Below are 25,318 nucleotides of genomic sequence, written 5' to 3'. Positions count from 1 at the left end.
ACCCTTTCAGATATGTAGCCAAATTTAAAATTTAAAACATAAATTATTAAAAAGTATAAAATTATAGAAAAGGAGAAAACCTTTTTTACAGTTTGCATACAGATTTATACGCTGCTGAACACAGCGGTTATTACTTTTCGGTGATTAGACCATGAAAATTTTGCTTTACAGCTCTTTCAGTTGTATTATTAAATGCCCTGAAAGAAAGCAATTTTATTTTTGCCTCTTAATAGGTATCATCTTCATTCTACGCATAAACAAAAGTCACTAAAGAAAATTATTATCAATGTTTCATCGATAAAATAAACTTGTGCTCATGGCAGACACAATATCACTTAATCGTTTTCCTGCAATAATGAGGCATTATTATCAATTTATTGATAGTATAATAATGGTTATATGTATTTGATTTCTTTAATTTTTGAGTGTTTAGGGGCAAATGAACACAAAAAAGACAAAAACTCGCAAAATAACTGTGTAATATCGTGCACAGATCTACGGCCTCCATCTTGCATATGTCGCAGCCAACTAGCTTAATAAGCCGTTCAATTAACAGCCTAGCCTTTTAACTAAACATCGCCGGTTAACTAGCGGCCTGAAAGATATTGAGTCACTTGATCAAACAGCTAGGCAATTGCCATGGATCGATGACGTTTTATTACTTGCCTAGCCTGTTGACTGAACAAAACTCTTCAAACTATCAATGAGGCGTCGGCAAAGCACAACTTTGATGGTGTTTTCCAAAGTTGAAAAACAACAAGTACAAGGGAAGAGTGTAGTGACAATAATAATGTTAATTTAGCTTTGATTTATTATTTTGATATTTTTTTATGTCAGATGTTTAATTTTTTGAAGTTATACTTCTTTAGGCGCGTTATGAAAAATTGATGAGAGTGAAATTTTACGATGCGCGCGCACCGTGACACAAAATTAACAGAATGAAGTTGTCCACGGAAGATGCTACGGCATTGGACATAATTTAAAAACAACATTCGAATAATAATAAAATGTATGTTACACTTAATGTAAGAGAATAATAATAAATATTTATTTATTTAATTTTTCAAATGTAAACTGAACTTGACTTGACTATAATGACTCCTTTTCCAGTCTTTGATTATTTAATTGTAATTAATTATTTCCATGCAATCAAAAACTATTTTTAATATTGCCAAAGAAGTATAACTTCTTACGCGCGTACATAAGTACACGCACACTTTTTTTTTTCTGCCTCACGGTAACTCTATCGCACGAATCGCCTAAGCATTAGCCAGCCAGTTTATTAAATTTTGTTACAAACGCATATAATGAATATCTTTCAGGCCGCTAGTTGAACGGCGTTGTTTGGTTAAAATGCTAGCCTGTCAATTGACCGGCTTATTAAGGCGGAAACATACTACTAAAACGCGACGCGACGTGTCGTGTCGACACCCGATGTCCATCGTGCACATTACCAACACGCGACACCACGACACGCTTGCAAATTCAGAAGTCATTTAGCTGATTTATTCCCCGCGCAATGTGCCAGCAAGTTTTTACCAATTTGAGGTTCAGATTCAAGGAATGTTTGCAGCGCAATGGTGCACACCTGGATGATGTTATTTTTAAGAAATAAATTTCCCAGATGTCTATTTTACTTGAAATAAAAAATTGTATGTGTATTGTATTTAGTTTTTTTTGGTAATCTTATGTCATATAAAACAGAATATTGTTTTACCAACTCAATTAATTGTTCGTCGTTCATTTCGCCAAATAAATCCAAAAATATCTAAGTATATAAATTGACATTCGTGTCAAAAACTCGAGCATTGACGCATGACGTCATCATCACAACATCCACAACACGCCGATCCAAATCGATTGGATGTTACCGCGTGTGATCACATGGCGTGTTGTCTATGTGCATCTGACCATATTAAATATATGTGATTGATAAGTACTGACATGCATCGGATGGCGTGGTGTAGCGTGGCGTTTTGGTAGTATGTTTCCGCCTTTAAGCTAGTTGGCTGCGACATATATAAAAAAAATTGTCTCTTTCATACCACGTTAGCTTAGGTTCAAAGATACTTTATTGCTCAAAGAATTACATTCACTGAGCGAGAAAATTTAGAGTAAGTTAGTTATGTACATTGCGTTATGAAATTATTAGAAAATACACTATATAAAATAAAAATATTAGTTTCTAACAATATGTACCATATTTGTTACTAAAGTGCAGGTAGGTCGCATCGATGTTACAACAGGCATTATGTGACAATGAATAGTAATAATTTCTAATGGTGCGCTTACACGAGGGCAATAATTGCTCGGCGATACGAATGGACCGATCTGGAGCAATTAATGGAGCGATTTCAATAAATTCAATAAATGTCAATAAACTATTTCGGCGATATTGCTTCTAATTGCTCCAGATATTTCATATCGCTCAATGTCGCAGATACGAATTGACGAATATCCAATGGACTTGGAAATTCCTAGCAATTTTTGTATATGTCTCATTCGCACTTGTTTGTTTTGCGGCTTGCCGTCTTTCTTCCGCGGGGACAGCGAGAGGTCTAAATAATAATAATTTCTAATTACTTTATTCAAAAGTAATTCAAAGTATGTTCGTGACATTCTAGTAAAGTTTTTGAATAATATATTATCTAATTCTTGAAAAAAAAAACAATTAAATTAAAGAATTAAAGAAAAATTAAAAAAATAATAAATTAATTATTTTCTTCTTTAATTGTTTAATTTTATTTTCACAATGAAAATTGCGGCCTCTTTGCCAAAAACGATCGCACCCAGATTTGACGCACCAGACGCCTTTTCCTTTTCTTTCTTTTTTGTTTTTGATTAATAATAAAAAAAGCGCTACAAGCCGCCGCAGCAAGAAGAATGTCGTCCATAGCGAGCGAATACTGAAATGCTCGTGTATGACAGTATTGCCTAGTTGATGAAGTTGTGCCATATCGCTCAATATTGTATTGCGCAGTATTGATGCTTGTTGCCGTTGCCGTAAATTGCTTGATGTAGTCGTGACGTCATAATTGACGAGTATTGACTGGAATTGAGCAATTTTAATTGCCCGTGTAAGCGCACCTTAAGACGCTCGTTCGCAGACATAAGTAAATGCTAGAATAGCCTTTTTGATGTTTTGTAAATACATTAATTATTCCATTAATTCATATTAAACTTTTACAAGTGTAGCTTCGCATTTCACTTAGCGTAATGTCGTGTTTAAATTATCGTACCTGCGGCGTTATGTCAGTTATTAATAACTATCGTCGTTACTAAGACCGATTGAGTTACTAACGATGGCTGACGTCATTTGTTAGTCTAGAGCTTTCAGTCGGTAAGTTAGTTAATGGTTCATTTTACGAACGACATAAAGCTGCCGAAGAGTCTCTTTTTAAAAGTCTAGTTGTTCCTTCTTTCGCGACCGTATTTTAAATTTTAACCTGTGTCATAAAATATTCCACTTCGTCGCATATTGCACTCAAAGTAAAAGCAAGATTATTGTGTCTTTTAACACGTCGAAAATATTTATAATAACAATAACACAATACACAATTGGAATTTCGTCTTTTTTAATGTTTGTTCTGGTCAATTATGGGCAATATTTACAATTACGATATACACAGGCATAAATTACCTGAGAGTTCAATAAATAGTGATAAAGCTACACCTTCACCATGGAATAAAACACTGTCATGCATAGCTCAGACATTAGATGTATGAAAAAAGAAAAGATATAATACAATCAATTCAATTTTATAATAATACTAGCTGCCCCCGTGAACTTCGTTTCTCCTTAATGTGATTTTACTTAGCTTACCTTTTAAGTACATATCTGCCAACATGGAACATTTTGCTATTCTACCCTAGAGACTGTTCGGTTTTTTGAAAATTTTTAGGGTTTTCTGTGAACTTTTCTCCTTATAAACCTCAGAGTTCAAGTCATAAGATTTTAATTAACAAATAAAAAATAGAGGTTGATCGTAGAGAGGTGAAAATTAAGGGTTGTATGTATTTTTGTATGCTGTATCATAAAGAAATAAAAACAAAACATTTTATATAAAAAATAAAATGTTAGGGGTGGACAACCCTTATCATTGAGGGGTATGAAAAATAGATAGTAGCCGATTCTCAGACCTACTGAATATGCATATAAAATTTGATAAAAATCGGTTAAGCCGTTTCGGAGGAGTATAGTAACTAATATTGTGACACGAGAATTTTATATATAAAATTAGTAATTTGTTTGGATAAAATTAAAGTTGGCGTACTTAATCATATTTTATGCCTCCCTGCTTAAATTTTTTTACCTGTCATAACAAAATTAAGAGTTCATGCTCCTCCATATTCTACGGTTTCTTGTTGGTCTGTCGGTTCAAGCGAGGCAGAAATTCCATTAACGAAGACCCGCGCACGGGTCGACTTACATCGGTAGTGACTGCACAAATGATTAAAAAAGTTGAAAACATTGTCTTGGCAGAACGTCGTGTTGTAGTTTGTTTTATAGTTAAAGAAATTACGATTTCTATAGGAATTGTCTATTATACAAGGTGTATCGAAAAAAAGTGTTTATTTATTATTAACGTACACATTTTGGGAATTTATTTCTTAAAAATAATACCGTCCAAATGTAGACCTCGCGTTCGCGGCACTCATTTAATCTAACAATAAAATTACTTTGACGGCTCGGCAGCTGGACTCAGTGATGGCTGCCATTTCGTGACGGATATTTTCTTTCAATTGCGCCAGAGAAGTCGGCTTATTGGCGTAGACTTTAGATTTAAGATAACCGCATAAGAAAAAATCCATAGGGGTTAAATCAGGACTGCGTGGAGGCCAATGTATGTCACCTCTCCTGGAGATCAATTTGCCTGAGAAAATTTCACGAACTCGTGGTATTGGACGTGTGTGTTGCCGTCGTCGTGACGTGACATGTTCTTCGGTTATATACAGGAAAGTTTTGAAGTTCAGGCACGAAGAAGTCGTCTAACATTTTCACATAACGCTCTGCCTTGCGATTCCGTAACTCACTTTTCGAACTCTCACAGCGGTTTTCGCATCGGCGGTCGCTCTCAAATCAGTCGTGAAGCAGTCATAATTTGGCATTCTGATAAACAATAAACTACAAGCTCCCACGTTATCCCAAGTGAATAAATTGACTGTAACTGTGCACCCCCTTTTAGATCAAGAGCCCAGGACTGCCAGACCTTCGTCATTTTATAAAAGCTGAAAGTTCTTCTGTGCGTGTCCCCTATACAGGTAAGAACGACCAGAGACTATAGAGTTTGGGTAGTGGTTACTTTGGCAGATAACAGGTAGTAAAGACTAAGCGCTCGCGCTGGGACCTACAGCGGACTTTCAATGTGTCTGGCAGGGTGTAAAAACCATTGAAACTGTCCGGCTATTGAGGTATCATATTTTCATAGGTCCCCAAGTAACATATATAAAATTTAGCTTTTATGCTCTAACGAAAGTATAATTATAATTAATTAATGTTTAGGGGTGTCTGGCAGGGGGAAGCAACTGTCATAAGTGTCCGGCAATGTATGACGATATTTATAAAGTTATCCCTAATAAAATATAAAAAAATTGAGCTTTATACTTTAAGGGATTTAAGGTACTATTTTATACACCTTTACTACCTGTTATCTGCCAAAGTAACCACTACCCAAACTCTATAGTCTCTGGTCGTTCTTACCTGTATAGGGGACACGCACAGAAGAACTTTCAGCTTTTATAAAATGACGAAGGTCTGGCAGTCCTGGGCTCTTGATCTAAAAGGGGGTGCAAAGAGCCCTGGGACTTTAGGCGAATGAAGAGGTCTCTGATGCTTGCGTTTCAGATTCGTTGCACTCCAGCAACGGCAATTTAGCTTATTTACGTGTCCATTAAGATGAAAATGAGCTTCGTCCGAATTCAAGATGTTGGTAAACGTTGAAAAGCGCTCAGTTACTTACGAAGTCAAGCCTCTGACTGGAATTGAATTTTGAAGAGGTGCAGCTTTTGGTCTTTGCGTAAAATTCGGTGTAATGAAAATCTATGCACATTTAAAGCACTAGCGCGCGTAAACTTTCTTTTGAAATACCTGTTATTATACACAACCATTTAAAAAAAAATGGTGCGTGTACTTATGTACGCGCGTAAGAAGTTATACTTCTTTGGCTTTTTTTAAATATTAAATAATTAATAATATATATTTAGTGTTAATAATTTAATAATATTTAATATTTAGTATATTATTCAATTATTAATTAATATTAATAATAATAATTATTTATTATTTTATTATATTATTAATTCAATTTAATAACTAGGTATGTTTTATAACCTTTTAACTAAGTAACAATAGGTCTTTGTGTAAAAGCATTGCTAAATTTATTTAAAAAAATAATTAAAACTCCTTTATTTGTTTAAAAGGTACTACAAATGTCATTATGGTCATTCAAAATTCTTGGCATAGCTGCTAACTTCACGCATATTCTATTTCTTTTTACTTGTAGATTGTCTTATTCCCATCTCGCTCGCGCACGCTCGGCGCCCATACTGATAATTTTGTGTCACGATGCGCGATCGTAAAATTTCACTCTCATAAATTTATCATAACGCGCCTAAAGAAGTATAACTTCAAAAATAAAAATAAATCAGTCGCGCTACAACCTCTTTAAGTCTTGGCCTCAGATTTCTTAATCTGTTTCATGATCATTTATATACACAACCATTTAGGTAAGAAAAAGACTAGACAACAAGATCTTGACAGATTACTATGGAAGATGACTTCATCATTATGCCATGCAAACAGACTTCAAATAGACTGTCCGAAGAAATTTAAGTTAGCTTAAAGTTATTTTGTTTCATCATTAGTATTTTCCACTCCGTATTCACCGGACCTAGCTCCTAGTGATTACTATATATTTCGGCGCCTTAATTAACATCTTAGGTGCAATATTTAAAAGCTGATGACACAGTAGTCGCCGTGGTACACGATTTTGAAGGGATCAGGAAGATTATAAAAAAAATCTACTTTGAAAAAAACACTTAAGTGGTGTTTACGGCTTAAAATAAAATATGTAATAAAAGATAATTGCGAGTATGTCGTTATTACTTTATATTGAATACCCCTCGTTTAACGAACTCAAGAAAATGTTAGGGATCTATATCAAAGGTGCAATTCGAATGCAATAACAAGACGGAATAAAGAATTTCGAAAACACGAATACCTTTACACAAACGGATCTCTCGTTATTATCTCTATTATGTGATGCCTCGATATAGCTCTCCTTACTTTGACATTTTCGTAGGATAGATTAAACATAGTTTGAATTCCCGTTATCCAGTGAGTCAGACATACTTCCTATGTTTCATGGATAGCTTTTTTATTATATCTAAACATGATATTTTATTTCTGTGAAGGTAAATCAGGTCCTCTAAGTTATACACCACTAGCAGCCCGTCCGGGCTTTGCACGGGTGGACATTTATTTTTTAAATATCTACAATATTTATATGTTCTTTAATATTGTGGAACATTTTTTTGTTCTATCATCAATAGTTTTCGCAGCGCATGCGATGAAAGATATTTTATAGGCATTTTTTTTACACCTTGGGTAACATTATTGTAATTTTAGTAGGGTACATTATTTTTTTCTTGCAATTAAATTAAATTATATAGCCTGTATTAATCAGTGATAATGTAGCATTTAAATAGTGAAAGCATTTTTAAAATCGGTCCAGTACTTTTTGAGTAATTTCGTTACAAACATTACATACAAATTTTTCCTCTTTATAATATTTATACACCGTAAACGTAACTATATAGCCACGGAAGTGGAACATGTACATTGAAGAAAAAGGCTCTAGGAAAAGTCTGACGAGTTTAAACGAGTGACGGAACACAGTGTGGGTTGACATTAACTGGTTGATTAAATTAAAATTCAAAATCATTACGTAGGTAACAATGGACACTTATGAACGCCAAATATATGAAATGCTTCTAATTTTACATTTACCGCGTAGAACGGAAGAGAAGAACTGGCAATAAACTCTCCGCCACTATTTTTAATCGCCAAGGCTTTTTGTTTTACACAACGTCTGCAAGGAGCTGCAACCATTACACCATGTTCCACATGACTTCTTAAGTAATTAATAATAATAAAATAAATTAAAAACAAAGATTTGTCCTCTACCAGCAGGAGGCATGGTGAAATAGGAGCACGCACTTACATTCTCGTGGGAACAACACGCAAATATTTTTAAAGACATTGTTTTTCTTGTTTTGTTGTAGGGAGTACCCCTGCGATCATTACACAGCTATCATTAATGTGACACTTATGTGTACCGGCTGTCCACGAGCCCCGGTCCACGAGAGTGCCTTGCAACTTCTACAACTACTAGACAAGCGGTTCTTCGGCACTGTTGGACCACTGCCCGTCGAAGATGATAGTGGTGAGTTTTTTTTTTTATAATTCTCATAAATTTGTTGCAGCCGGGAGAACGCTTAAATTGTTACTACTCGCAAAAATACTACTCGCACCCTGATACCCTTAGCAGGAGAGGATTTTTGTCTCGTATTAATCGTATTATATCAATTATATGTATTTTATTCGTTATGGAGGTTTATTTAATTTTTAATTTACTGATGGACGAAAATGAAAGAAGTAAGTAGTTAGTATAGTAAAAAAAAAATAGTTGTTTAGCGTATGTTTGAAGTGCTTATGTACTATATATCGTCACTGTAGCATGATAACCTCGTATGTCAAAAAACCATTTATTTTTTATTCATAGACTCTTTATGTCAATTAACTGGTATAATCATGAAGTAATGACTTATTTATTTAGTAGTAATCGTACAGCTAACATACATATTATAAAACAAAACACTTAGACAATGTAGAAAGCCAAAACAGATTACATAGATAAACAATATATATATGAAACAGAAAACATAAGTACAATATATTAAATAAAATTGAAATTTAACATTAAGCAAACGATAAACGATTCAAAAAAAAAACTAGAGTGTTACTGCTTATTAAATAAGTCTTTTTTACCATCCAAAACTATGGACGAAACACAAAAATATTTCAACGAACATTGACGAAATTAAACTTTTTTTTCGTTCCGGTAATGTTTGGTTCTCTGGACATACGAGGTTATCATTACTACAGCGACGATATAACGGTTATAAATGTCAAAACTTTATTATATTATATAAGTAACTACTAACATATAATTTGCGCTTAAACATAGATAAATAAGAATAGGCGTTTATTAAGTCGAGTGGTAGAGTCGAGTCGAATTCTATAAAGTATAATCGCCTCATCATTTAGCTGTATTCAGTCGCCATGATTTGGTGCATAGATTGCCGGTCCAACTTGCTTTATAATTTCCAATACGATATTGACTTGACATATAATTTTGTGATCAATAGTCAACATTAATATCCGCCTATGTTGTATATTCTAGATATACACAGGCGGATATTAATCAAGGTACATAATAGGACTGTAATTACGCCTGCACTGGCCGTATTGATTTTAAACTAATATCCTGACGATCTTTGGACAAAGGGTAAATAAAGATAACCTTAATAGTATATAATCTTATATTATTATATAATCTTAATATTATATAATCTTAATATATATAAATTAAGCGTTACGTTATTTGTCCGCTATGGACTCCTAAACTACTTAACCGATTTCACTCAAATTTGCATACCGTGTGTAGTTTGATCTAACTTAAAAGATAGGATGTACAGTATGTATGTCACTGAACTCCTCTTACACGGCTGGACCGATTTGAATGATTTTTTTGTATGTGTTTGGATGGAGCCCGGCAGATGGCGTTGCAGTCGGTGCTTTCATACTTTGTTTAATATTCTAATTGCGTGAAATAAAATGCAAGTCAACGTCTGTCGGGTCCGCTAGTAGTAAATAATAAGTGATTATTCAATATATAATATAATGTCGGCGTTGCAGTTATAAAACATATAATATTATTTAGCATTTTGTCTTCTGTATTATATTATGTACTTTATAACGTTCCTTGTCAGCGATCAGTTCCCTGTCTGCGTAGAATAAAAATAAAAACTAATAAAGAAATTATAACATAGACAAACACTTGAGATTGCTGGGGTTGTTACTTATAAGTAACATTTAAAGAAATTCATTTTTATTTAACATTTAATTTAACATTTATATATAAAAATGAAACCCGTTTTCCGTTGTCACGACATAACATGAAAACGGCTTGACCGATTTGTCTGATTTTTTTTGTTGTGTTTGTAATTGTCAGGAGAAGGTTCTTATAAAAGAAAAAAATAAAAAAATTGCGCGGAAAATTAGAAAACTTAAGAATACTTAACCACCATACAATTCGAACTTTTTGATATAACCTTATGGCGTTTGACATAACATTGACAGAATGCGTGCTGCATATATCGTCAAAGAGGATGTAAGAAAAATGAATATCGTTTAAAATAAATGCTTCGATCGGAGTTATTATATTGATAATATAATAATATGCGGGCCAGAAAAACAAACAAAGAATGTTGTATAACATAAAGCATTAGAATAATAAACACTTTGTTTCTGAAATATTTTTTAATTAATTATACCAATTTGAAATCAATATTCATAGTTAAGACAGGACAACGTCTGTCGGGTCCGCTAGTAATATATATAAAAGTCGACTAGGGCCTATCGGTCTGTTCCAGCATTTTAAATCATTTTGATATATTAATTCTAATTAATTTAAGTACTAGATCTTCATTAAATGCACAATATTTATTGGTAAAGCAATAGTTACGCATCTTATTGTTTTATCAAAAATATTAATACAGCTTATGTTATAGGTCCTACTTAGTAGATATGTATAATGACTATTTATTGTCGTGTTTCGATATGTGTTTACGGAATATTTATGTCTCATATACTTTCAAGTCATATCATATTACAATGTATACTTCTTGAGCTTTCAGTTAATAATGATAAAAAAATGATCTCATTCCGAAGACAAAAATGTAAAGAAAATTGCGATAAACGCATCAGCGAACCACAATTTTGTTTTTATTGTTCTGAATAAATATAAATAATTCTAAAAAAATTTAATCTCGTTTCGATCCAATATTTTGATAATCCTTTTGCCATGAACAGTACATTTGTTAAGCTTTTTTGTGTGTGAGAAAACATATTTCTTTTTACCTTTACAAAAATATTAATATTAATTATAAAACAGCCTTCAAATGTAGTGATGTTTGAAATATATGTGAACTGCACATCTGTTCGTTACATGCACTGTGGTGGCTTTATTCAACTTGGAGCAATATTCTACGGTGATATTGTATTGAATCTAGGTTAAGTAGGATTCGCTAGTTCTGTTTCGCTAGAAAAATTTAAAGAACAGAAATATTAATACGCCTTTTGACAATCGAATCTCGTATACTAATGAAATACTAATGTGCTAAATGCATAATTTAACTGTTTGGCTGCGTGTGGCGACGGAAAAGTACCTATAGTCGAATTTTTAATTAGACGAAGTCAACTGACGTTTACGGTGTTGTCATTTTTTAATGAAATAAAAATAGTGTTGTGACTAAGTAAAAACCCGTGAATTAATGATCGGTGATGGCACTAGTCGCCGCGCCGCGCTTTGTAATAAGACGTCAAAAAACTGATTGTAGTTACATAGTACTAGTACCTAACTTATATCAGAGCACTTTTATACAATTTTGAAATAGAAATAATATTATTTTATTGTTTGAAATGATTGACTATTCACACTCATTGTTCATTCATCTGATTGAACAAGAACTGAACGCATCACTATTCACTATTACTTTAAATATGGCAACATTGTTTTACAAAGTGACATTAGCTACAGTCAGTTGGCTTTGTCTAATTAAAAATACGACTATAGTGAACGACTATGAATATAATATTTTAGCTCGCGAACTAAATCAGGCTGGATCATTCAAGATTCAAAGATTCAAAGCCTTTATTTCAACTAATCCAAGAGAACAAAATATAAATGTATATGTTAACGTAAAACTTAACACCGCTAGACTGCAATTCATCTCGCGAGACTAAAGGCTGGATCATAGTTTAGGATAAATCGAGCACATTATTTTCACGTACTCCTTTCATATAGGGTAATTAAGAGTATTTAAATTGATTTAACACCGCGATAGATGAGGTCTCTGCAATTGACTTCATCTCAGCAAACACATTGTGACAGAAAGAGAGAGATGCGAACTTTATTTAAAAATTGGTGCTATTATTAACTCGGTGTGAGTTAATAATTCCTATAATGCGTAGTAAAAATAACTAAACTGATCTGATTTGACATTGATGTATTTTTTAGGTATTCCGTATAAAATCTATCGTTGCACTAACAAAGCCTTTATTGATTTTAGAACGAATAGTGTGCTTTCAAAGATGACTATGCATGAGTCCCATTTATAGACCAGTGCAGATAGCCTTTAAAATAAATAAAAAGTGAAAAAAATTACAGTAGGATGAAACCCATTAGAAAAGGAGGGGAATATGATCAAAATGAAAGGAAAAATAAATTACGGTCGATCTGAGGTCGGGAAGGGACGGGTCTGGGCGTTACTGCATGCGATTTTTTGCATTTTCCGAGAAGATTTACTATGGTAATATATATATATTTTTTTACCATAGGAAAGTAGAGATTTCAACGCACTGAAAGCACATCAACTTTTTAAAAAAAGCTGAAATTTTGACGTCAGAATTTTCGATTGAAAATTAGGGTGTTTTTTCGATATTAATTCAAAATAAGGTGAAAAAATAAATATTTTTAATTAAATAAATTACAGTATATTTGGGACATAATAAGGTAAGTTTTCACCAAATTTCGTTTAAAAAAATAAATTTTTGTAAAAGATAGAAATAAAAAACCAAAAAGTTGGTTTTTTGAATTTTTCACATAAATTTTGAGGTTATGTGAAAAATGTGTGAATACAAAAGTTGTAGATCTTTTTATGACCTACAACTTTGCCATTTAGTTTTCTTCGATAGGACTTTTAGTTTTGCCGGAAATCGAGATAAACCGTTTTTTACCATTAAAACTCCCCCCCCTACCCCTTCCCGACCTCAGATCGACCGTAATTTATTTTTCCTTTCATTTTGATCATATTCCCCTGCTTTTCTCATGGGTTTCATCCTACTGTAATTTTTTTTGGTTTTTTAATATGGTAGTTTAATATGGTAGTTTAATATGGAAAAGAATAGGCAAGAAATTAAATTAATCTTAAAGCCACAGCCAGCATTGGAATACTTGGCGTTGACATATCGAACGACATTCAGTTTCGCGGTCACTTGGAGGGAAAGGCTAAATTAGCCTCCAAAAAGCTTGGTGTGCTCAGCAAGGCGATGCGGTACTTTACTCCGGGCCACCGCATGCAACTATATAAAGCGCAAATTCGGCCCCACATGGAGTACTGCTCTCACCTCTGGGCGGGGGCTCCCCAGTACCAGCTCCTTCCACTTGACCGTATACAACGCAGAGCGGTTCGAATCGTCGACGACCAATCCCTCTCCGAGCGGCTTGATCCTTTGGCGTTGCGTAGAGATGTGGGGTCACTCTGCATCTTCTATCGCATTTACCATGGGGAGTGTTCAGAGGAGTTGTTCGGATTAATACCTGCAGCTGAATTTCATCATCGGACGTCGAGACAGAATACGAAATTCCACCCGTATCACCTCGACGTCCGCCGTTCCACAACTGAGCGTTTTTCTAGGCAGTTTTTGCCGCGCACCACCACTATGTGGAACCAGCTGCCCACTGAAGTATTTCCGAACCAATTCGACTTAGGGTCCTTCAAGAAAAGAGCGTACCAATTCTTAAAAGGCCGGCAACGCACTCGCGAGCCCTCTGGCATTGAGAGTGTCCATGGGCGGCGGTATCACTTAACATCAGGTGAGCCTCCTGGCCGTTTGCCCCCCGTTATATAAAAAAAAAAAAAAAAAAAATTCCATTTTACAATAGTTTTTACAATATTTTGTAAACATTGACTCGATAATTATAATTGAAAAATGTGATTAATTATAAGAAGATATGAATTACAATGTGTAAGATTTGAGAACCCTTTTAAGTAAAAAATACCAGTGTCAGTTCCCAGCTGTTTCATAAGAAAGTTAAAAAATTCTTCACTCAATTTATAACAGCATACGCGACGTGAGTGCATGAGTGTATGGGTGCATGTGAGTGATGTAATGTGTATGGATCAACTACATGTTAGGTCTCAACTCTCAGCAGCTTCTCGTCAATCCTCACTGTGTGACCGACGACAACATCCCTTTTTTTTTTTAAAAGCTGCTTACAATCAAAGTGAATAGCGTGAAAGGGAGCGTTGAAGTATTACGTCACGCAATTTTTGGAGATTATTACGCCCCCCCCCCCCCATGTAACGCGCCGTAACGTTTTTCTGTACCCAAGTACAGTACTGTAACAGTACAGTACAGTGAATGTAGTAAAACGTTTCGTGACCACCTAGTGACTCTTTATACCTATAAGTTGCCATTATGTGGTGTAAAGTACTGGAAAGTCGAAAACAAAATGAACAATAAGGCGTAATTCAATCCCCGCTCCGCATCGTAACGTTTTACAAAAGGACCCCCCCCCCCAAATTCGTTACGTAATACTTGAACGCTCCCAAATATTAACATTAATATTTTCTATTCTGAGGCTGTATACCATTTTTATGTAGTTATTTGTTCTTCTAACTGTAAGGCGTCCTTGTGTGTTGTTGTTAGCATATTAAAATAAATAAAACCCTAGTAGAATGTAATTTTATTGTTGTAAGACTTATTAAAACTCCACCCGAATTTAATGTATCTCTGATTTTGAGTTGCCTTAATATTCTTTAGGAAATAGCTTGGTTAAATGATAATCATAATGATGACCTTAATACCTTAAATATTATGGAATTTCCTTCAAATAAAGTATTAAAGGCTTTTACTGCTAAATTTGTTTCTTTTTATATTGATAAAAGCTTGCCAGCTCTCGGCATACTGATCCATTGGTAAAAAAAAACACAAAATACAAATTTTAATGTGACAAGCACTTAATGGCATACATGACTCAATAATCCCTAATGACAATTATAATTATTGCTTATTTGTTTTGTTAAAAAAAGAATTTAGGATTTTAAATAAAACACCATTTTTTTGTTCTCTACATTTAATCAACATTCTACTCTCTACATTCAACATACTACTCTCTACATTCAACATTCTACTCTCTACATTCAACATGATTAATAATGACTATTATTCAACTGCATATTCATTATAAGCTATAAGTTTAAAGATAGTTTAAATATGGAATATATTTCTAATAGATCTTTTATAATGATCTTTGATTATGCAACGTTTAACAGTAAACTTCCTACGGTTGAATTGAATCAGCCACTACTTAGAACATTAGATTAGATTGGAACATTATTATACGTGATATACTATCTTGTTATACAATAAGTATATATTTGATGATTTGTGAAGATGATTTTCTAAAAATATAGTTCGGGTCTATTACTCGCGACTGTTTGGTTATAGAAATATAATATTGTAAAATATAAAGAATATTTTAAACATATTACAAGCGTTGATAAAATAATGTTATTTGAAAAATGTTACAAAAATATCGGTAAATATGGTTGAACATCATTAACAAAATAAGTATACAATCCCTACGGGCGTAATTCCAGCACCTTCGTGTCTGTTCCTGTAATTATTCCATCGAGATCATATCCATATCACACATTTATCACACAGACACGTGCAAACTGAAATTGTGGCACAGTGTCGTCCGCCTCAAAATTAATAAGTATTGTGATCCCCATTTTCAACTTATAAATCTTTGTTATCAGTGCGAATTTACAAAGAGAAACTGGATCTTATCTGGAACTTTTCATAAGTTAAAAATACGGACCGCTTTAAGAATGTTATATAGAAGTATGTGGACACATTTGTACTGTACTAACTTAATTTTCGTAATTAAATAACAAGATTTATTCATACTGGGGAACCGCAAGTTGCAAAGTTCGCGTAACGCAAATCTTGTTAAATATATATGAAAAGTAAGCTTTTTAATTAGATAAAAATTTAATTTTGTGTATAGATTTCATGACAATGGCGATATGAAAATATATACTCATTATATTATATTCTATTGAGTTTATACTCTGTATTTTATAATACTAACATTAAATTTATGCCATTCGGCGTTCGCTTCGTCAGTTCATTAATGTAAATACACAAACATATATTAATATTGATAACACTATTAAACTTTTAAGAGAGAGATAATTTCTTATATTATAATAAATAGCAAACGCGGTTAATAAGTCAAAAGCGGTTAAGCAGTCGAGAAACGTTGAATAACAAACTAACTACTTTAATAGTTGTTTCATCTCAAGTCAATATAATTATGTGCTCAGGGTAAGATTCAGAGCCGAGCCAAAGTGCCTTCACGCTGTGGCTCGACTGTAGCTGAATGTTACCCTTAAGCATCTCTACGTAATGATTACTACGATATCTAAGTATTAATAATATAGTATGCTGTGTTAATCCGTTGATTCATCAATAATTAATCCATTGGGCTCGCTAGATGCATTTTTGATGCGGATATCAGCAACTATAATTTAATTCTCGATACCTAGAACATTACAAGACTAGACTACAACCTTAATACCTAGATCTCGGTGCTATAGCGATTGGTGTTGCCATGTTGAAGAGTCAGAATTGCAATATAAAAGAATTCAAATAGATTTTGTAATATTTCGAAAGATTTAACGGTTCCAAAATAATTTAATAAAAGTATATTTTGATTTATATCGCGAAAAAAATATTTGTATGGAATTAAACGAAGTAAAGAAAATGGTTGTTTCCGTGGTAATTCATGAAAAATTGAAGAAAATTGTAGTATTAATGAGACAGCTGTACCGAACACCTGAGCATAAAAATCCAATCGTTATTGCACCATGATTCATAGGTTTGGATTAATCCATCCATTGAATGCGCGGTTTTCTTCTATCTTTAATCTTAAGCATTGTCAACACTTTCCTACCATGAATACCATTATTGCATCCTGATCGTAAAGCCTTTGTTAAAACTTCAGGTTTCAAAGATTGGTCTTTGAATAACCGGAAACCTCAACACTTTTCCATTTTCAAATGCATTTTCCAACGACGCTTAATCTACGATTAACAACAATTGAATGATTATATTTTTCGTTGTTTGAAACCCTCTAATAACTACTGCAACATTTTTGAACATACTACTTCTACCCACTACAACGGACCTAGTCCAACATGACTATAATATACTAATATAATAATTATTGAGAAGATGTTTTCATTATAAAGAGACTGAAAGGGTTGATTAGTTCGCTTTCCGAGTATAAACAAACATTAAGATGGTGTAGATTGATTGTGCCTCCCGAGTGGGTGGCGTGCACCCGCTTCATCTATACTCTTCATTTGATTAAACGGAACTCTATGAACTACGATTGCGGCACGAAAGACGACTGCGGCGACTTATGCGTTTTAAAGGATTTCATTTGAATGAACAAGTTTGTAATGGACTTATCGTGTGCAATGTCAACTTCGAAAACTTTAACATGCTTTAGAGATGTAGTAAACGCGACATGTAGGACTTAAGTGACTGTCGTATCCCTTAAGAGCTGACTCGCGTAACCGCTACACCTTGTGTTACATATCGGTCGCAATCGCCTTGATGTTGTGCATTTCTATATTATCCCTTTGCTTGATCGAATGTGGGTTCTGTGAATAGTTAGGACTGTGGCGTTGGGTCCGGCTGTTGTCAAACTTCCACTTGCGGATGTATGCTTCAGAACGCTGACTTCGGGAACTCGGTGTGCTCGTACTGGGAAAGTTGGTAATGGCCTCCGTACAGGTGCTTACATATGAAGCCGCAGACAGACCTGTTGTTTAATTATTATTAGCCCATCACTGTCTTGCTTGCGATTTAAACAATATAATTTCTCATAACTATTAATTATTCGTTATCGATATTAAAATTAATGTAGACCATTAAAATAATGGTAATTAATATTGCAGGATTTAAGTGTGATATCGCTTTTCAACGGGATCTCGTGTCATTTGCTTAGTAACTTTAACTGTAATTAAACAAACTTAAAACTGTATTAAATATCATTTAGTTCTCATCATTATAGAAGCTTCAAGAACTAAAAGTTGTTAGTATATTCGTAGAGAATGGTTTATGCAAAACCCTGAAACTTCAAAAGTTATTATACTTTACATTAGACAGCGTAATTTTTTTATACTTTAAAATAATGTTGAAGAATCTTTCCCTAATAAAGCATGATTTTAATCTCTGTTCTACTGCTCCACTAGCCTTCTACCTACTTCCTACTTTGCAACAGAAGGATTACGCTAATTAAAATTTTTGCTTCGAACAAGACCTTTATGTAGGGAAACCTGTGGAATGACATGAAAATCTCTTTCCTGTACGCTTATTCAAAAAATATAACTTTTGTACAATATTAATATTCTACTTTTTTCGAGAGGCAAAAGATTAAGACAAAGATAACGAAAGACGTTAGTAACAGATCGCGATTTATTATATGAATTCAAGTAAAATTGTATCTGAGAATATTATTGTATATATATTTTTAAATAGGAAAAAAAAACAAATCACATCACAAGCGTATTCCTCGGTTATGATGATTGTGTGATGTGGTTGGCGCGTCAATTAGTCTAACTTACTTGAGATGCTGCTGGTACGGGCGGGCCGAGTGGCCCTCCTTACGGCGTCCTGTCGTCGGGGTTTTTGACGAAGGCAAGGGATGCTCTGCCTCACTGCTCTTCGAAAGTTCTGCCCCGTTAGGCAGTAGAGCATGAAGTTGATACCGAAATTGCTGTGGAAGAACATGACAGCCAGTTGCTGCAACGCCGACCACCGTCCTACTAAATGCGCCGAACCCTCCTGACAAAACATCAAATGATTAATTTAATAGCTTGACACGTAATCCCTCCAATTAACTTCTTTGTACCTGCACGTTACGTATAATATGTACACACTTTCGAAGATAATTCATAAAATTTATTTGTGCAATCGCAATGCGTGTAACCAAAGCGACAAATGTACATATATTGTTTTAAAAACAGATTGTCTCGTGTCTATAAAGCATATGCATAGCATATACGAGATATTTTTTTTATTATAAATTACTTTAACGAAATTCGTTATACTGTATTAATATATATAAAACTCAGTAGTGATTGATACATCAATCTAATAAAACTTGATAAAGAAGTGAAGCGTTATTCCAGTCTAATGTTTGGGATCGTTGAATTGATCGTGTATTTGGATTGTAAAGCAACAAGTGTCTCGCCACTGCCAACGTTACTGTTGCTTTTTATTATGTTATTTGTCGTCGCGAAATATTTGGACGGTCCAACGGGATTGTTCTAGTTTCAATTACGCTTTAGTTTTCAAATGCTTTATATCAAATCATTTAGTATTCTACATGATATATTGAAATCTGTTTATGCTATGTATGTTGATTTTTCATACGTGAAATTAATTTAATTGACAATTATTTTATGCATGAGTGGCATTGACATTTAATTATTCGGATTACACATTAATTACTTTAATGATAGTCAATAAATTTAAAAGCGTATTTTTGTGAGTTCAGTCTATTTTACAGTTCTATTCATCACCTGTCTTAAATCCCGTCACAGTCCTTTCAGCCTCTTCGTAGTAACTTTTTAGTGACAGATAATCTTTATTTTTAAAATTAAAATTGGATGTTGAACACCAACGCCCATCTGTAACAACAATGTTACTAGGTTTCTTTTACTTTAATATGATAAACAATTTCTAACTACGCCTAATAGTGGAAGAAAGCTTGTTCAATATTTTAATAGAGGCGGCTTATAGGCTATGTCCATGCGAAGTCGTATCTCAAAAGCTCAATTGCAATAATTTGTCAGCGAAAGCAAAGTGTTATGATAATCTTCATATCATTTTGAAGATATATTCAATTATTGTACATGGATAAAAAAATAATACAAAATCTGATATGCTAGGGTGCTTGCATTCTACACTTTAAGTCGCGAAAAAAAGAGCTTTAAATTAGTTTAAATTTCATGCAAGCTCGTGCAGATCTAAGTCGTATATTAAAATTCATTGCTGCATTTTGTGTAATAACTTCATTCATCGCATATGCAGTCTTAATTACAAATGAAGCTCTTTTTATTACATTATTAGCCCGACCACAGCTCGGCAACTTTTGAATTTTTTAACATATTTATTTAGAAATTTACTTATATGTAAGTTGTTGAATATGCATGATTATTATATTGTTGGTGACGAAACGACGAAAAAATTCTATGAAGGAAAACATTCAACTAGAAGCATCACAATAAATTTTGATCAACGCGTAAACAAGTTAATTGAAACAATTAGTGGATTTCACGTTTTTTCTTTTGGCTTCTTTTATTACCTTAGTATGTGGTCTTTAGGCACACAAATGCAATAATTCCGATTACGCAACAAATTTATTTAATAACTAAATAATTTTTTTGTATGTTGCTTCTGCGTATGTTTAGCCATATCACAGATGTTTATCGTCTGCGATGTTACTTCATTAAATTCTGACTATCGTCGCGATCTCGTCTATTTTACATAAAACGGTCTAAAATTTAGGAAAATAATTCAAAAGTAGTAAATGTTATAATTTATTTATAACAACGTTTGTGATTTGAAATTATTTTTTAACCTTATGTACCAGGGACGTAATTAATCGTATTGATTATAACGGATCAAAATTATTGCGATACATCATCATTATACATCGTTATGGAATTAGCCCATACGTACGATAATTTGCGTAATAATCAATTTTTTTTTCACGGTATTAATTATTTCAGGCTGAAATACTAACTGAACGATACTTCTATTTATTATTCTATTGTTGTATGTGCGTGGTTAATGTAAAGTAAAACTAAAATCCTTTATTATTTAAAGCACCCCGATTACCCAGCAACCGTACACTAACTTTATTAGTTTTAGTGCTGATATCAATACATAGGAATCTCAAAGATTTGTTATAACAGTAAAGGTTATTTTTTCACATGGAAGTAGCAGATTAATTAAAGAAAACCTCTTTCGTAATTTAAAGAACATTGAATTTAGTATATTTGACAAAATACTATAAATTTTTATAAACTTTAAAACAAACGTTCTAGCGCGTATAATCACGTTTCGCGTGTATCCATTTTTATAGTTTCATTGTTATTTTTTCCTATATTATTTTGAATTCAATGTCTTAGATATTCTAAACCTAACAACGATTGAATGTGAATTGTATGCCAATAATATCAGTTGCTTTCATGTAGTTGAACGATTTGATATCACTTAACAATACAGCGAGTATAAAATTTATACTGTATTCCGGACAAGGGTTGGCATTGCCACAAATTAATTACCGCGTCTCGCACCGCGTCTAGGCTCAACTTTGATAACATTCCTTCACACACACATAAACTGTATACAACTTCAAACAGAGATTCCTTAAGTTTGCTAAAAGATTTTCTTTTAAACGAAGATTCCACGTGCAAACTTCTAATGCGAGTAATTGAAGCCCTCCTTTACAAAAAAAAAGCATATTAAAGCGGATTTAATGAGTGAATGAGAGACTGGACACTGTCTAAGCATAGCTTAAGGCCGCCTGAAGCAAAATTGGATCATTTTGATCCCTATACATTACATACATTTTGGAGTGCCGTACAGACAATATTCGCTTGCGAGTCATACATGCACTTTTTGGACTTTAAGATGAAATTCTCTTGAAATTTTCAGCTCGTGAGAATGTTATAATCTAAATCGCTTAAGCAGCTAAGTTTGTCTTATGAATTTCTAATAGCGACGGTGCGAGGACGTGTATTTTTAAACAAAGATATTAAATTCTTTAGCATTTATCTTTATATCATTATTACATAACCATATGAATTAAGTCACGAAAAATCTCTGATTGGTACAATGTAAGTGTTCTTATTTCGTTAGCCATGTTACTATACACAGTAAACACAACAAGTGTTTGATTAACACAGTAAAGGAAGCCGCTCTAACAACGGACCTTGTATGAATTTCTCTATTTTTAAGATAATGTTTCATACATTTTTTTTAGCATTTATTATAATATTTTGAAGTTAGTGTCTATTTTATTAATATTAATTAATAATAATTAATAATTTTATTTAACTGAATAATAAAATACGCATTAAAGACATTACAGGGTTTTGCTTGAATAAATTAAAAGGTCAAAGTAACTAATGCGGTACAAGTGGCTAAGCTTGTGCTGAATAAATAAAATAAAATTTTATTTCCAAAATAATTTTGGATATAATACAAACAAAACTACTTGCAGTATGATTTATATATATATCGCATAGAAGCAACGCAAGTGCTACGCGTTAGCTGTACTCGTTACGTTTGTGCTACGAAAAAGACCATTCGCCAAAGCGTATTCGTTTATTACTTAATTATAGGCTGTACTTACCAGATTGTAGGCGTACGCGATCATTCGAAAAACGTAGGCGGGCAAATTGAAGAAGACGAACACTGAAGAGACGATAAGCAACATGCGGGTAACGTGCTGCTGCGAACCAGGACTAGCCAGAACTCCAGTGGGTCTCATGCGCTGCTGACCTGCTGATTGGGACCTCATCATTTGTTGCCTAGTCTTCTCTATGCGGTACACTCCCACGATAATCCATACGTTCATCAGCACGATCATGCTCAACGGGACAGTGAAGGATAACATGGTGTCCACCAGGTTAAATCTCGCCGCGTACACCAAGTACCGCTTGTCGATGTTACAGTCGTTTCGAGAAGGGATGGCGAATCTAAGCACGGGCAAGTTGACCATTGCGGCTCCGGCTGTCAAGAGGACAATGACGTTGCGGGCCCGACGGACAGTACACCACGCATTTCGATGCAAAGGGTAGAGTACGGCTACGAAACGCTCGATAGTGAACGCCATGACGAGCCAGGCACTCAGACAACAAGACACGTAGGACAAGTAGACGAATACCTGACAAAACCCGCCCGTGAAGAATATCGAAGTCACCCGCATCGCGCTCAGCCAAGGCGCCAAAAGTTGCAAAAGAAATACGGTGTCAGAAACTGCCAAAGCGGAAAGATACTGGCTGGTGGATTGAAGTCTCAGTTTGCTGATGAAGAAAACGTACACGGAAAGCAAGTTGCCAATGGAACCGAGAATAGTAAGGATGGGAGTGTAATAAAGATACAGGTTGTTGACGAATTGTGTCGCGGCTTCGTCAAAATCAGTTTGGTTTTCAAAAGTGTCGTATTGAGTGAGGTTGTCTGAGGGAAGATCGGACATGGCGCGGCGTGCTTGCGCCGCGCCTCCGCGAGGTAAACTACCGAGCAGAGCGCTCTCTGCAGAGACGACTGCTGCCTGTTGCCTATAACGCCCGACCCACTGCCCCGGACCCACCCTCACGCCTACATCCCTCGATCATAACTACTCGAATGTTCTAACGGATAACGGACCCTCGCCACTGTAAAAAACAAATGGACGAACAAACAACGAAGTACTCGATGCAAGTGATGGTTTCAGTTGGCGGCAGTTTTTAATGTTTAATTATGTATCTTAGATCAATAAACATATTTAATTCAATTCGAAGTAGACGTATTACATATTTTTGTATTGCAGAAATAGGTGAATAAATCACTGAACAATAAACGGGGTCAGATTTTGTGTATGAGGTCGGATAACGACCAGCTGAAACTTTCATAAACGTACAAGATATAGTCTATGAAAAATATTTTTTTTTCATAAAATTTAGTCGGTAGGGACATTTAGTTGAGTGCAAAGGAGGGGCGGGGTAGGGCTTATTTGCGCCGCCCACCGCTCATTTTTAGTATTTTTACATCATATAAATGGTTGTATATGCATAATAGTTTTAAAATAATAAAAATAAGATTATTTCGCGAAAGTTGCGTTTTAAAATCAAGTCCAAATCAATACTAAATTATATGCGACAAATACATTTTTTTCAAATTTACGTGAGCTATAAATTATGTGAACATTAATTAACAAGATGGTTCGACATCACATATTATCACCACTTTTACCGTTCGAGACGTTTTATATTTAAAATTGTTTCAGTTAGTAATTATTTTGAACCTGGTTTAGATCATATGATTTTATTTGTTCTCTGAATTTACTTTTCTTGTCGGAATTAGATATAAAACAACTGAACAATTTACAGGAATTGATTGAAATGACGGTGACAGTGTTGTTTATTTCAATAAAGTTTGATTAAGCTTAATTATAGTATTAAAAAGTAATAAAGATAAATAATGTTAGCAAAATATCATAGCTTTTTAACCGATCCTTACTGTTATTATAACTAAATGTATGTTATAATAAATTATCATAATCGAAAGGCGTTACAACCCTTAAGGTTCTCTGACCCGGATTTCATATAAATCTAAATTTTTGTTTCTATTTCATGACTATTTCAGACATGAGTTAGAGTTGGTTATCTAGACTGATGACAAGTTTCCTTCGATGTTGTTTTTTAACCATACGTACGAGTACTTATTAACAGGAATAATAAATTCATTCGTGGTCCGTACACAGGACAACTTCAAAATCGTTCGTGGAAATACACACTCAAATTATTTAACTACACAGTTAAAACTTGATAGTCAAACTTGCGATATTAATACAAAATGAATTAAAAAAACCAATATTATACAGAAACCATGTTTTCTCAAAGTATCTTATAATATTAGTAATGGTAAACAAATCAACAATACATCTTGTTTATTTACAATCTTTACTGAAAAATGTTTAATAGTTTATATTTGTTATTTTTTTCTTGGTGCTCGAAAAGTTACTTTCCTCCTCAGAACCAAAGTTTTCCAAATATCTCTATAAATGGGTTTCTTTCTTCCTCAGCTTCCTGCTAACGCTTCTATATCTTCTATTCTTCTAAATTAGTAAATTGTCTCCCCTCTCTGTAATATTGAAAATAGTAAGTGAAGAATCTGTAAAAAGTGCAGCTAAGTTTGTAGATTTTCGCTTAGTGACTACAAAAGCATGAAAAAGATTTTTTTAAAAGAGTACCAAGAGTTTTTTACGCCGGCTTTTTTTCTAGGCCTACATCTGTCTTCTTTGCTGAAGAGTAGGGAGGTCTACCTATTCAAATTTAATGACGTGATAAGTGGTACCTGTACCTTAGTATCCATAATAAACATATATTATTTATT

The 25,318-nt window shown here is 33.8% G+C and overlaps 2 protein-coding genes across 8 annotated transcripts in view; one reads left to right on the top strand and one right to left on the bottom strand.

Annotated features, from left to right (window-relative positions):
- The window catches only part of LOC125062682 (protein furry), a 101,494-nt gene that overhangs the window by 28,990 nt on the left and 47,186 nt on the right, over nucleotides 1-25,318 (top strand). For all 6 annotated transcript variants that reach the window (XM_047668755.1, XM_047668757.1, XM_047668753.1 and 3 more), the window contains one exon: nucleotides 8,284-8,444. In XM_047668755.1, the coding sequence (XP_047524711.1) occupies nucleotides 8,284-8,444 (161 nt within the window). The remainder of the gene's footprint in view (nucleotides 1-8,283; nucleotides 8,445-25,318) is intronic.
- Nucleotides 15,192-23,483, bottom strand: LOC125062684 (FMRFamide peptide receptor frpr-18). 2 transcript variants are annotated; one of them, XM_047668759.1, is made up of 3 exons: nucleotides 22,575-23,483; nucleotides 18,772-18,988; nucleotides 15,192-17,966 (listed from the first exon to the last, which is right to left on the bottom strand). In XM_047668759.1, the coding sequence occupies exons 1-3, from the start codon at nucleotides 23,418-23,420 to the stop codon at nucleotides 17,734-17,736; spliced, it is 1,296 nt and encodes a 431-aa protein (XP_047524715.1). In that variant the 5' UTR covers nucleotides 23,421-23,483; the 3' UTR covers nucleotides 15,192-17,733. The 2 variants fall into 2 exon arrangements, with proteins under 2 accessions (XP_047524715.1, XP_047524714.1); XM_047668758.1 differs by lacking the exon at nucleotides 15,192-17,966 and adding an exon at nucleotides 19,732-19,839 and having other exon boundaries at nucleotides 18,880-18,991.

This window comes from Pieris napi, chromosome Z, assembly GCF_905475465.1.
Source record: "Pieris napi chromosome Z, ilPieNapi1.2, whole genome shotgun sequence".
Lineage (NCBI taxonomy): Eukaryota > Metazoa > Arthropoda > Insecta > Lepidoptera > Pieridae > Pieris > Pieris napi.
Note: the sequence above shows the minus strand (reverse complement) of the source record. Positions and strands in the feature narration are given on the sequence as shown.